The sequence below is a fragment of the Cynocephalus volans genome, chromosome 8, assembly GCF_027409185.1.
Source record: "Cynocephalus volans isolate mCynVol1 chromosome 8, mCynVol1.pri, whole genome shotgun sequence".
Classification (NCBI taxonomy): Eukaryota; Metazoa; Chordata; class Mammalia; order Dermoptera; family Cynocephalidae; genus Cynocephalus; species Cynocephalus volans.
In genome coordinates this window covers 109,770,162-109,784,518 of record NC_084467.1, presented here as the reverse complement: position 1 = coordinate 109,784,518, position 14,357 = coordinate 109,770,162, and the positions used below count along the sequence as shown (strand labels likewise).

Sequence of the window (14,357 nt, the reverse complement as noted above, 5' to 3'; positions counted from 1 at the left end):
GGTATCCCTCCCATGTACATATCCATATTCTCTTCCTAAAGTTACTTCAGAACCACTCACTAAGACCCAAAACCTTAACCTATGTTTAGGGTGTGCAAATAAGACCCCCACCTAAAATGTCTGCATGAGGAGGCCTGGATCAGGATTCTAGAAACGTGGAATTTAGGAATAATATCTCTACTGTAAACTTATTGTAAGACTTTAGGTAATCTGTTTCCTTACAGTATCTTTCCATTTCTGACAGTATTTCAAGGCTCCAATGAGAACTGCAAAGGTACTTAAAAGTAAATATAAATGTATAGTAATGGGGGGTGATAAAATAATGGCAGATGAATCTTTTTTTTTAGATCCAAGTAAGGTAAACTGGAAAACTTAAAATTAGCACATAAGGATGCCTTATGCAGGTCCTTTTTTCAACCTATGGATTAGTGCAGTCTACCTGTATATTACATGGCAATTGTGTTTTCCTACAACCACAATTTTCAAAATGTATTTTCTCAGAAAAACCTCAGTACCAAGTAGCAGAAAGGCTCTAGCAAAGGAGCAGCTCTGAGTAGCTTGTTATCTTGGAGGAATCCATGAGAGGCTTCCACTGACCTTATATTTCAGACACTGGCTGCAGTGAACTCACTGAAGCATACCTGGCTCTCAAATTGGAGCTACTGTACAACAGGATCATGAGGACATTTAATCCTCAGGGTCCTCATTTCCTCAGAGGCCTTTACTCTTAGAGATAGTGATCCCTTCATGTAAGTTATTCATAGGACTTCCCACTCTACAAAATAAGTAGTGCCTCATTCCTACCTGCAGTTTGTTACTGTGTAATAAGTTTATTCCCTTAATATGGCCTTTAAGTCTTGTCAGTTTACTTCCCATTCTGATGAGTTCCTTATTCTTCCAGTACAACCCAGTACTTTTTTTGCTGTCAGGTAGCATAGAAGAGGGCATTCCAACTTCTTATTTTGTCAAGATCCTTCCCTTGAGCCAAAGTCAAGGGATCCATACATCTCTGGTTTTCTCCACATCCAGAGAGAAGGAATTAGCACTTGTCTACAATTTGAACTGAAATATATGGATGAAAACATCCTAACAAGACTCAGTCTTTCTGAACTCCCTTGTTGGTTGGGCCTTGGCCTTGGCAAGTGCTCAGTAAATGGTCAGAATAAACGAGATAATGATCTGGGGGCATGGGGAAGAGCAAAGGGAATGTAAAATCCTTAGGTCCCTTCCCACCAGTTCAGATGCATCTGATCTTTTCAGTCATTAAGTGTTTATCCTACAGTGAATTCACCTCTGTAAAGTTCATGTTCCACTCCAGCCAACCCTACTTGCCCCCCAAGAAACAAACACTAGATGATTGCACTACCCTTTATTCTTAGGATGGAGAAAGGTGTCCTGAATCACATCCTGGGTCCTTGGGTGCCATGTGTCAAGGCCTGCAGCCCTTTACAGAGTTGGAATGAGTCTATTCAGGGAGGGTCATTGGGCAGGTGGCCAAGGTCCCTTTCAAGGGGGTATACCATAAAGATGGCATTGTCCCAGGGAGGGAGGGCAGGGTGATCTGGCCTGACCACCTCAAAGCCCATGTAGCTGAAGGCCCGCAGCAGGGCACCTGTGAAAGGACAGAACAAATGATTAGAACACTAAAGCTCAATGTATTCCTCCAGAGATCTTGTTTCTTCCATGAGGGAGTGGCCTATGGGAAGCACTGTAGCGCAGGTATTAGGATGTGCTTTGGAGTCAGATGGACCTGGGCTCCCACCCTGGCTTTAATACTCAACTTGTAGTGTTCCAAGTTAACCCTTCTGAACTTCAGTTCTCTCGTTTGTGAATGGGAGTCATGGAACCTGCCTCAGGCAACTTAGGACTAAGTGAGATGTTTATGAAGTGCTTAACACAATGATAACATAGTAAAATCTGAAGTGGTATCTGTTATCCTCCTGGCCTTATTTTGCCTGAACTTTTCACGCTGCAGGTGCTCAGTATATACGAGATCTTTTCTGTTTTGCTGATCACATCCCTTGAATGGATTCTGTGTAATTTCATTCCTTCAGCCTGGCCTCTGACACCACCTGCAGGGGCTTCCTGATAGTCCAGTTCTTACAACTGAACAAAATGCTAGGTGCCTTAATTTCCATCGTGGTGGGAGGGAAGAAAAGAATCCCTGAAATGCCTGAGGGTGCCATTTTTAAAGAGTAGGTGGAAGAGGGTCTCCTACAAACGAAAAGGGGCTGTCAGCTACCTCAGCATGAAGAACAAGGAAGGACAGCAGATCCCTACCTCTATCATTCCGATCATTTTGGAAGTTTACAAACACAGAGTCCACATTGGTCTTCTCCTCCACATACTCCAGTGTTGCAGTCAAACTAGGAACCAGAGAGAAAAACACAGTTAATGAAATGTTCTGCCAACTCAGAATCCTGAAAGACACCTACTTGAAGGTGTCTTAAAGAAGTCTTTATTGGTCAGTTTTTGCTCTCTACCCACCCAAGCCAGGAAATGAAAGTTGCTAAACTAGTTTTGGTAGATTTTTCTCTGAATCCAAGGGATTGTGTACTACAGGATTAAGGCCCAAGCCACAGAAGGGGTCTAGGTAGAAAGGAGTACTCTATTAAGATGAACCCCAGAAAAGTACTTCCTGTTATTTAACTGTTTCTGGGTCTTCCCTTCTGTGTTTTGAATCCAGCAACTTCCCATTGACTTATTCCTTGAACCCCAGATCCTGGTTCAGCTCACAGGTTTGTCTGCATGCCAGTTGAATGTTTTGAATCAGCCCCCTTACTGATTATGACATGATAAAGGATGGAATCCCTGCCTCTTCCCTCCCCAACTGTCCCATCAGGCTCAGTCACCTTTCCCGGTTGCCTTGATCCAGGGCACGATATGGGATATCCAAGAACAGTCGATGGTCACAGAGAAGGCCGTGCCAATGGGCAGAGGTCTGGGGGCTGAGGTGGAAGTGAAAGTCTAATTGTACTGGGTTCTGGTGGAACAGGGAGTCAGTTGCCAGCACCGTCAGATTCCCAGCCTGAAAAAGGAACATACAGTAATATAGTCTGTTTCTGTGCTCATCTAGTCTTCAAATCAGATCTCAGGCAAATTTGAGTACATCTGAAGAAGCAAGGAATGGGCTGATGGGGGGAACCTGGGAGAATTGGAGCCAAGCCCTTAGAGATGCAACATTATTCCTTAGTCCTAGGAACTAATTGCCATCTCTGTTATGGAGTTCTTGATACTAAACAATCTGTAGTCTGGAGATGAGGCAGTATTACTTACTGCCTGCCTGCTAACCTCCCCCCGATGGGTATGCTAACCGTTCAGAAATTTACAAACGTTTATATCTGAGAGCTTGTTCTGTTTGGCGGCTGGCAGGTAAGTCGCTCTGAACCCTTGATCTTGGTTTAAAACCGTGCTCCAACCAACTGAGCTAACTGGCCAGCCCTTGAGAGCTTATTGTTTAAAGTTTTCTTTCTCACTAATAATACTCGTCCACTTTTTTAATCATATGGATTTCCTCTAAATTTGCCCATTTCTTTTTAAAATGCAGAGGTCACAACCAAGCATATCAATATGACACTCATACAAGGGCAAGTGCAGGAGTCCTGGATTGTAGACCCAGCTAAGCATCTAAACACCTTTCTGTCCCAGAAGTCCTTATACAGTCTGCTTTACCTTTATTCCCACTTTCTCTTTTCCTATCCTGCTTTTCACTACCAGCTGTAGGACATTAAGATCTCTTGGCCAGAATCCTTTTCTATAAAGTAGCTTTTACACATGAGCTCTAAGGTCCCATCTACCTCTAACTTTCTGACTCATCTTCCAACTAGCTAATGTTTCTCCACTGCAAGTTATTACAGCAAGCAAGGAGCTGCCCTGTCACAGAACCAGCTCACAGTTCACTTACCGAATACAGTTCTTTAAGCTGGTCTTGGTTGCCCTGTTTGGTGTTTCTGCCCACCTGGAGGCCTGCTAGGGACTCAGGAGCACTGGATACAGGAACGGGGCCGGAGTGTCAAGTCCTCCTGTTCCTTATAAGTAATGCTGGTTGGGAAAGAGAGACCCATAATAGTTTATCTCAGAATCTGAGAAAGGGAGACATTCATAACTTCCAGGTACACAGGACCAGGTTCTGGCGCTATCTTCTGTATTTTCTGTGGACCAGCCTATTTCCATTTTCCCAGGCCAACTAGATGGAAAAATTCTTAAGTTCCATGTCAGCCTTCCACCCTATCTTGCTATTATCATTTCTTGCCACTTGAGAAGTTCTTTCAAATTGTTTATTTTTCCTTACAGTGTATATAAAGCACAAATAGAGATGAAAACAAGTACCTTTTATAACAACAAGGCAGCATCTTCTCCCGGAGGGTGATCCGGTATTTGTAACAGTAAAGGTAATAGGCGTATGGTGACCAGATCGGGTAGAGGTAGTTCCGTGTTTTTCCCCTCTTGATATAAGAAAGGGAGTAGGTAGAAGGGCGACACCTGTTACAAGGCAGTTTTTCAGTTCAGTGCCTCCCTGCGGCAAAGTGAGGTTCAGGGATGGGTGGCAGGGGTTCAGGCAATCTGGTGCCATTGTGACCTGGCAGCACTATGACATGGACAAGGGGTCAGTATTTACATCACTTCAGGACCCCACCTGCTCCCCTGCCTTGCCTTACCCCCTTAACCAAGGTTCACACTCAGCTCGTATGCACTTTACAGCTGTACCAGTGATTAAAATACAATAACACTTCTGTACTGGTTAACAAGTAGCCCTGCCTGAGTGCTTATGCCCACCCACCTGGGCCCCTCCTTTGGGACACTCCCCTTCTCCTAAAATTCAGCAACTAGAGAATTGGTGTTTGACACTGTGGGAAGTTTCTAAGGCCCTGATCTAGTGTTGACCTGTAGCTGGTTCTCAGCTCCTCCCAGTTCAATGTTCTTAACATCCCTGCCTTTGCTAACCCAAGGGTGCCACAGATGGTTGAACTTTCTCATTGCCTCATAGGGTGGGAATTGCTGACTAAACACCTCCAGGGCCCACACGGCTGATGGAAGTTAGTGGAGCTGCAGGGTGGGTCTATAGCAAAATGGAAAATGTCTAAAAGAAGCCACACAGCTCAGCTCCACTTAGTTGCTATGCAGGAGTGGAGACTTGGTGGTGCCAGCAAAACTAGAAAGACGGAGTTTTCTGCTAAATTTCTTCAATTTCTAAAAAATGTTGGCTACTAACTCAAAAAAACTGATTATTAAAAAAGTCAATATTGTGGGGGCCAGCCGGTTAGCTTGGTTAGAGGGTGATGTTATAACCTTGGCCAAGGGTTCAGATACCCATATTGGCCAGTGCCAAAAAATAAATAAAATAAACATTGTGAGCAAAATTTGGTTCTGGGGCCACCAGTATGAGACCTCTGCATATTTATTTATTTATCCACTCAACAGATGATTACTGAGGGCCTACCATGAGCCAGGTATCATTCTAGGTGCTTGGTATACATCAGTGACAATGTACATTCCTGCCCTGTGGAAATTTTCTTCTAGAAGTGAGACAACAAACCTAGAAAATAAACATAAATAATTTATTTAATATGTTAGAAGATAATGCTATGGGGGGAAATAGAGCAGGATAAAGGAAAATCAAGAGTGTGAACGGGATGGGGCAGGGTTGCGGTAACAAATAGAGCGATCCAAGTGGGCCTCACATTTAATCAAATATAACATTTAATCAAATATTTGGAGGAGGTGAGTTTGTTAACCAAGCCAGCAACTGGGGATAAGAGCATTTCATGCACAAGCAACAGCAGGTGCAAAAGCCCTGAGTAGGAAATGTGCCTGGTGTTTTCAAGAAATAGCAAGGAGGCTACTGTGGGTGGAGCAGTGTGAAGAGAGCTAATGGCGCCAGATTACATAGGGTCTTGTGGACCATTGTATGGCCTTTTTCTTTTACTCTGAATAAAGGGGGAAGTCATTGCAGCATTTTGGGTGTAAGAATGGTATGATCTGACTTATGCTTTTAAGAAGATCATTCTAACTGGTATGTTATAAATAAGCTGTAGAGAATAAAGGGAGATCGGTTAGGAGACTATTGCATTAACCCAGCAGAAAGATAGTGTATTATTCCAGGGGCGAGCATTGGAGGTGGTAGCAATGGTTGAATTCTGGAAATACAGGTGCTCTTCAACTTACAATGGGGTTACATCCAATAAACCCATTGTAAACTGAAAATATCAAGTCGAAAATGCACTTAAAATACCTAACCTACCAAACATCATAGCTTAGCCTAGCCTACCTTAAATGTGCTCAGAAAACTTACATTAGCCTGCAGTTGGCAAAATTATCTAACACAAGGCCTATTTTATAGTAAAGTGTTGGAAATTTCATGTAACTCAGTGATGTTCTACTGAATATGTATCACTTTTGCACCATGGTAAAGCTGAAAAATGTTAAGTTGAGCCATCATAAGTCAGGGACTGTCTGTAGCTCACAGGTAGAACCCACAGGATTTCCTGATGGTGTATGAGAGAAAGGAGTTGAGTCCAAGAACTGAAAAGAATGGAGTTTCCATCAGTTGAGACAGGAAAGGCTGCAGGTGGGGCAATTGTGGGGGAGGGAGGCAGGTATCAGTTTAGTTTGGACATACTAACTTTGAGATGTCCATTAGACATATGAGGGGAAGATGACAAACAAGCAGTTGGTGTTGCGAGGCGCTCACACAGAGGAATCCAAGACCAACGTTGGTTTTATAGCTCTTTTAATAGTTGTCAGCTCTTTTGGGTGTTACAGCTCTTTTTGATGTTACAGCGCTTCATTGCTTGCATTAGGCTCCTGTCTCCCCAAACAAAGGAAAGAGGCAGTCTTTATAGTAAAAATTCCCGCCCTAACTTTTCACCCAAGTTCCCATTCAGGTCCTTTTATGTAAGTGAGGGATGTAGCCCTTCTAATTCGTATTGGCTGATTATGGGACACAGTCCATTTGTCAGCTCTGGAGCCTAATTTGCATGGGTGCAGGAAGCAAGCTGGGTTGCAGAAGCTAAAGTTTGTGATTAAGACAGCCAAGCACAAAATTTCTAAAACAGTTTCTCCAACAGAAGGGGGCAGGTTTAACAATCAGAAAATGCTCAGGGTTCCCCACTACATTGGATATTCAAGCCTGGAGTATAGGAGAAGTCTAGGATGGAGATAAAAATTTGGAAGTCATTGGTATGTATATTGTAAGCTATGAGACTGGATGAGATCAAGAATGTATATTGAGAAGAGTAAAGGTCCAAAGACTGAGTCCTGGGGGCACTCTAAGAAGTGGGGACAGAAGGAAAAATCAGCAAAGGAGTGTGTGAAGAAGACTAGTGAATTAGGAAGAAAACAAAACTGGTGTCCTGGAAGCCAAGTAAAGAAAGTATATTTAGGAGGAGCGACAACTCATAAGTCTAAGGGCCAAATATAATGCATTGGGCATCTTTATGTAATCTCCTCTGTCAAACAGACCCTCTTTCAGCCCATTTTAGTGGTTTTCTCTCCAGTACTAAGACCCTCCACAGAGAGAACTGTCTGAGCCCTACCATAGTTTCTGTTCTCTACGGCTTATCCCTTGTGGACTTAGAACTCTTTAAATATTAGTTTAAATACTGCCCTGTAATGAATAAGGGTTAGACTCCTGGGGTCGACGGAATTTTCCAAAGGATCCCATCCTACCACTTTGGGGTAGACTTAAATAAAGTAAGGAAAAGAGCAGCATCCTTCTTCCTTCAGTATCTAGTTATCATACATAGAATGTCAGAATTAGAAGTAACCTCAGGCAGCAACTAGGGCTAAACCAAAGCCCCCATTTTAAAGATAAAGTGAAACCAAGTGGAAGACAGTGTCTTTTCGGTGTCAGTCCACCTAACAATCAGTATCTGTCAATGATTATGGGCGTCCCTCCCCCCGCCTGAAAATAAAATGAGAGGAGTGAAGAAAATGTTGAATCATGAAACATTTATCTCAGTTCTCTTATCTTACGGCCTTGGTTACGCCGTGAAGCCGCGGCCCAACCTGTCCCCGCTCTTCCCCTCATCTCAGCCCAGACCAAAGCCGATCCGGCTCAGGCGCGGTGTGGACAGCCCCGGTGAGGGGCTTTCTGCCGCCGGGCGCCCGGGTCCTTCATCAGGTCTCCCTTTGTGCCCGCGAACATGGCGGCGGCCACGGTTGCAGCCCCGGGCAGAGCTCTGCGGGCGGGCGCTGAGCGGCTGCTGAGAGGAGGAGTCTGCGAGCTACTTAGGCCCCGACGTGAAGGGGGCACCCCCGGCCTGGAGCGTGACTTCAGCCTCTCTCAAAATCGGGTGAGGGCCGGATCTGGGTTATGGGGGTCCTTGACCTTGATAGGGCTATTTACTCCTGAGTATTGTTTCTGGGGGCGCGTTGAGACCGGAAGGGGCCTGCCCGGGGGTAGCGGGCCTTCTCTATGGTGCCGGCGGCCGGAGCCGGGGGAGGAGAGTGTTTTCTGTGGACTCTTGCTCAACTTTTCTTTCCTGGCCGTCAGGGCACGGTCATCGTGGAGCGCTGGTGGAAGGTGCCACTGGCCGGGGAGAGCAGGAAGCCGCGCCTGCACCGGCGACACCGCGTCTATAAGCTGGTGGAGGACACGAAACACCGGCCAAAAGACAATCTGGAGCTCATCCTCACTCAGTCTGTGGAGGGTAAGGCACAGCCGAGGTACTTCATCTCAGGCGGGTCGTTTGGCATCAACTTTTACCTGCCTTTTTCCTGCTGTTTGCCGTGCTTTCTCTACTTTGTGGAAATAAGCAGTTCTGTGTGTGAGACGAGTAAGCCATAAAAAGTACTGTGATCGTAACACTGACATCCGAATTGGAAATGAAAACACCAGGGCAGCAACATCATTAACGATGTGTGGGGAAACAGGCCTGATAGTTTGTGCCACAGATACTGAAATCCTCTGATGGGACAGTTCTTCACTCTATACAGGGAATACCAAGTCTCTGTATCAGGTTGTGAAGAAACTAATTAGCAGTCTCTTAATTGTTGTTCCTAGTGAGTATGAGTTAACATTTCTTTTTGGAAGAATAAGTTAGCACTGGGAGAAAATAAGAGTTGCTTCTCTTTTTGATCATCTTTTCTTAGTGACTTCTAGATAGTGCTAATCCAGTGTCTCTGTTGTTCTCATTGGCAGAACTTGGAGTCCGGGGTGACCTGATCTCAGTGAAGAAATCTGTGGGCCGTAATCAACTCCTGCCTCAGGGACTGGCTGTATATGCATCCCCTGAAAACAAGAAGCTCTTTGAAAAGGAGAAATCGGTGAGCTCAAAGAAGTACAGGGGAACTTGAAGGGATAAAACTTTAGAATTTTCTCCAGCAATTTTCTTACTTTTGATATTTAATTTGAAAGTGAAGTAAGGGCTTAGAAGTACAAGAATCCAAAAGCTGAGCCTATGCCCAGCATAGTAAGAGTTTGGTATTACTAAAATGGGCTCATTTTTCTTTTACTTATTTTCATCTTTAATTTTCTTTTCCAGCTGAGACAAGAGGGAAAATTAGAGAAGATCCAAACCAAGGCAGGTGAGGCGGTGAGTAGAAACAAACAAAGTCTTTATTTATTGATCACTTACAGGAGTTACCAATCTCTTCCGGAGAGTCTCCCTGGTATCCTTTAAGTCTTCTGATTGAAGACACAAGGGTGGGAGAAAGGGGAAGTGTTATGGATGCCCCACATAATTGGTATGGAGATCTCTGGAGATCCTGACCTGTTCGGTGAAATCTTCTAGCTTATTGAAGGAGGCCCCAATCTGGTCATCAGGGGACCCATGGAAAAGTGTGAAATAAGGGCTATGCCTTCAGGGATATTTACAGACAAGCTGGAGAGAACATAGACACATTAGAAGTTGGTCAGTAGGGCTGGCCCGTGGCTCACTTGGGAGAGTGTGGTGCTGATAGCACCAGGGCCATGGGTTCGGATCCCATATAGGGATGGCTGGTTGGCTCATTGGGTGAGCGTGGTGCTGACAACAACAAGTCAAGGGTTAAGATCCCCTTACCAGTCATCTTTAAAAAAAAAAAAAAAAGAAGTTGATCAGTAAACTCAAGGCAGTAAACTATAACAGTGCCATGGGCCATAATGGGTTTTGTGGAGGCCCTTTTTCCCAATGGGATTGAATTAGGCTTTGTATGATTAATAGGCGTTGGATACGCCAGGAGGATGGGAAAAGTGTACTTAAGGGAGAAAAAGGCTGGTGGGTTAGCACAGTTGGTTAGAGCACAGCCTTGTAAAACCAAGGTCAAGGGTTTGGATCCCCTTACCGGCCAGCTGCCAGAAAAGGGGGAGTGGGGAGAAAAAGTATAAGTAGAAATTAAGGCATATTTTAATACAGAAAGTAGACCCGTCTAACTAAAGCAGAGGATTTATATAGTGTTATAGTAGAAAACATGGCCGGAAAGAGGATTGGGGCAAGAATTGCAGAACATCTTGAATCCTCAGCTAACTAATTTATACTTCATTCTGTAAACAGGGAGAAAATATTAATGGGGTGTGGGTGGGATTGAAACGCCAGAAGTATAGAGTTAAAAAAGTCTATGAAAGGGCCGAACCTGTGGCTCACTCGGGAGAGTGTGGTGCTGGGAGCGTCGTGGCGCTGGGAGCGCCGAGGCTGCAGGTTTGGATCCTATATAGGGATGGCCGGTGCGCTCACTGGCTGAGCGCGGTGCGGGCGACACCAAGCCAAGGGTTCCGATCCCCTTACCAGTCACAAAAAAATTTTTTTTTTTTTTTTTGTCTTTTTCGTGACCGGCACTCAGCCAGTGAGTGCACCGGCCATTCCCATATAGGATCCGAACCCGCGGCGGGAGCGTCACCGCACTCCCAGCGCCGCACTCTCCCGAGTGCGCCACGGGCTCAGCCCCACAAAAAATTTTTTTAAAAAAAGTCTATGAAAGTTGTCCCATCCTGAGATATACTGATGTCTCTCGTTGATTATTCTAACTTATACCTGGCCTGTTTCTCCTCATTTAGGAACAGCAAGGTATAGGTGACATCCTCCCACAAAGTATTTCTGAAATATCTTTCTACAGGATCGGCCTTGAGACAATGAGAATGGTCTGTCTTTCCCATTCATCTTCTCACTTGTCTTGGCCATGGGGCAGAAATTATGTCCTTCTCCTGAACTCTCAGACCTTGTGACGCTTGCTAACATGTTTCCTCTCCTTTGACTCCAACTCTAACCCAGCCCCTATTTATAATTCCTTTCAGACAGTGAAATTTCTGAGAAGCTGTCACCTGGAGGTGGGGATGAAGAACAATGTCAAATGGGAACTGAACCCTGAAATAGTTGCCCGCCACTTCCTCAAGAATGTGAGTGTTCCCAAACACCACTATACCCCTGAGGGTGGAAACTACCTCTGGGAAAGAGGCCCAGGATTGATCCTATTGTTAGAATCATTCAGCTGAAGTTAGGGATAGTATTCTTGGTTTGTAGGAGTGTGGGCATGATATGGCTAAAAGACTAACGATGGTCACAAAGAATTTAAAGACAGATAGGAAAAGGTGGTGGTTTCCATTTATTTCCTCTCTAGCTAGGAAAAACCTGGGGATATGTGACTCACTGGAGAATTGTTAGGTTTGTGGATTAAGGATTTTAAGCCCTGTCTCTCTTTGTGAATCCATCTCCCTTTCTGAGAAATTAGGACTGAGTTTCTTTGCTACCATCTACGGAGGTCTGTGTCCTCCCATGGGATCAGCCAGAGTAAACTCCCCAGTTGTATTTATACCTGTACAGGAAATTCTAGAACCCCCTTTATGAGGTTATCTAGAGTGGCAGCCATGAAAACAGAATTTGTTTTGGCCGTGATTTTTTGCAGCTTGGTGTTGTGGTTGCCCCACATGCATTAAAGTTACCAGAAGGGCCTATCACACGGTGGGGCGAGTACTGGTGTGAGGTGACGGTGAGTGTTTTCACATACTTCTTTTCTGACTGAGAGGAGAATCAGGGTGGAAAGCTGGGGTTGAGTGGTGTTAGCTTTTATTTGCCTGACTGATCTCTGAGGATTCCTGTTGTTTTGTGTTCAGGTAAATGGGCTTGACACTGTGAGAGTGCCTATGTCTGTGGTGAACTTTGAGAGGCCCAAGACTAAAAGATACAAGTACTGGTTAGCCCAGCAAGCTGCCAAGAGCATGGCCCACACCAGCTCCCGGGAGATCTGAACCTGCTCTCTCTTAAAGATAAGCAAAGCAGAATCAGAAGAGCAGTGGAACAAAAATAGACCAGCACTCTGATCCCAATCTCAGCACTGACCAAATATGGAATTTTAGAGAACATATAGAGACATCAGACTGAACTGCATATACATGTTGAATTCTTCACGTTTGCCATTTCCATCTTCAACTGTCATGATATCCAGCCTTATTGGGGCAGTCCTGCTCAAGAAGTACCAGATTTGATAAGCTGGATATCAGTGGACTGAAACAGTCCAGATTCTGTTTCGCCTTTCTCTCCATTGGAGTTCATTGGAACAAAAGGAAGAGCTAGCCATTGTCTCCAGTACTTGGCTCATTCTCATCATCCAAACAGAACATTTGTATCTCAAGCAAAAATAAAGAGGTTGTGTTCTTTTTAGGTGTTGTTTACTGGACTTGAGTAGACTGGGGACAGGACATCCAAGTGGGATGTTCTCTTAAGCCACTGAGGTTTGCTGCCAAAAAGGAATGAAGAAGAATACATTAGTAGGCTACATCCCACAGTTGCTATGAGCACATTACTCTGAACAAGGTAATTATGTTTTTGGTCTTAAAACTTACTCTCATTAGATATATTGATAAAGTCATCTATGTGAATAAGCACAACAGATTCTACTTCTCTAAGAGGACCTAAATAAGAGTAATTGTTGAAGAAATTGAAGCTGGGATGAAAGACGCTCAAAAAGGGAACTTCTCTATTGTTTCTTGAACCAGCTCCTAAAATTCCGAAAAGAAGATACCTTGATTTCCAGACCAAAGTTAAAATATGGAGCTAGTCTTTAGGTAATTCTAGAATAGATGTCTTGATGGGAGATGAGGAAAGTAGATAGTTCTGCATAAGCTCAGGGACCATTACTAGAAAAAAGAACATCCATTAACAGGTGGATTGTGCCAGGGTCCTGCAAATATAATGTGAGGCCATGCAATTTAAGGAGGTAAAAATGGGATCATTGACTCGTTTGCTGTCCTTACCAGGAGCTCAGAGACATTGGTTTCTGTCATCCTATTTGAACTCACCTACCACTCTGAACCAATTAAGCACTTTCATCCTATCCCAACTAACAAGAGGTCTGTTATCAGTTTGGTACTGAACACTATACCCAACTTCACACTTGTCAGAACTCCATAATTCAGGTCTGGCACTGGTACTATTTGAAATTTGCCATCTCAATGATCCGCATCCCTACTCTCCTTGAAATGGAAGGCTCATTTAACACAGCATCTTTCAGTATCACTACCACCACCATCACCATCATGAAGCTCTTTGAAATTGTCAGAGGACAGGCACATTTCACACATCTAATCTCAAAAAGTGTTTAAATACTTGCCATAGGTTGAGTTCTTGGCAAAAACACTGAAGCTGGATATTTGTGTGCAGGAAGTTTATTAGGTCAACACCTGTGGGAGAATGAAGGAAGCAGTATTGGGTAGAGGGAGAAGGTGAGCTGATGCAGTCTCAACAAAGGCCTCAGCTGATCCCCCAGGGAGCTCAAACTAGGATGGCTCTGCAGGTGCCCCAATGTCCACCATTTGTACTGCTCAGATCCATTTGCTTTATAAGTTCTGGAATGATTCCTCCAGGATTTTGATGGGTCTCTTTTCCTGGGAAAACTTAGGAAAGTCTAAGACAGACCTGCACAACCACTGCTGCTGTAGCTGGTATTCCTCTCCTTCCTCTATTACCCATTCTAGATTCCTTCCCCAACCCCATCAGACTTGCACTTCTGCCAGTCCAGGTGGGTTACCTGATGAAGTACCTGGCCAACATGCCCTTCTCTGGCCATCACTGCACTTGTTCATTTATTATCAAAATTGGGCAAGGGCACGTCTAGGCCAGCAACGGAACCAGCCAACACCCGGGATCCTGGGACGGGGGCCAGGCCAGCCCTGCGCCTGCCCACAACCAGATCTTAGAATGTACCTATTAACCACATGTGTTTCTTTGAGGTGTGTGACTTACCTGCTCATATCCTTCACCAAGTGTCTGCTTAGATTTTTCTAATTTATTTTTAAGAGTTCTTTTTGTAGTAGAGAAGTTAATCTGTGTGTGTGTAAAAAAAAAAAAAGAAAAAGAAAAAAAGAAAATAGAACAGTGGTTACCAGAGGCTGGGAGGGGTGGGGGTGGGGAGAAGATTGGGATGGACTAATGGGGACAAAACTA

The 14,357-nt window shown here is 44.4% G+C and overlaps 2 protein-coding genes across 2 annotated transcripts; one reads left to right on the top strand and one right to left on the bottom strand.

Moving 5' to 3' along the window:
- Positions 1-1,469: 1,469 nt before the first annotated feature.
- OAZ3 (ornithine decarboxylase antizyme 3) lies at positions 1,470-4,490 on the bottom strand. The gene is given in 6 exon segments (XM_063105519.1): positions 1,470-1,612; positions 2,281-2,366; positions 2,853-3,028; positions 3,905-3,979; positions 3,981-4,041; positions 4,330-4,490. Coding segments are annotated over 6 exon segments (564 nt in total). The 5' UTR covers positions 4,353-4,490.
- Positions 4,491-8,126: 3,636 nt separating this feature from the next.
- On the top strand, positions 8,127-12,575 carry MRPL9 (mitochondrial ribosomal protein L9). Its single transcript, XM_063105518.1, has 7 exons — positions 8,127-8,294; positions 8,495-8,651; positions 9,143-9,267; positions 9,486-9,536; positions 11,213-11,314; positions 11,821-11,904; positions 12,029-12,575. The coding sequence occupies exons 1-7, from the start codon at positions 8,145-8,147 to the stop codon at positions 12,161-12,163; spliced, it is 804 nt and encodes a 267-aa protein (XP_062961588.1). The 5' UTR covers positions 8,127-8,144; the 3' UTR covers positions 12,164-12,575.
- Positions 12,576-14,357: the final 1,782 nt, after the last annotated feature.

Coding starts and splice junctions, on each gene's coding strand:
- MRPL9 (XM_063105518.1), top strand. CDS start 8,145: ATGGCGGCGGCCACGGTTGCAGCCCCGGGCAGAGCTCTGCGGGCGGGC. Junction 8,295..8,494: donor TCAGCCTCTCTCAAAATCGG/GTGAGGGCCGGA, acceptor CCTGGCCGTCAG/GGCACGGTCATCGTGGAGCG. Junction 9,537..11,212: donor AAACCAAGGCAGGTGAGGCG/GTGAGTAGAAAC, acceptor AATTCCTTTCAG/ACAGTGAAATTTCTGAGAAG.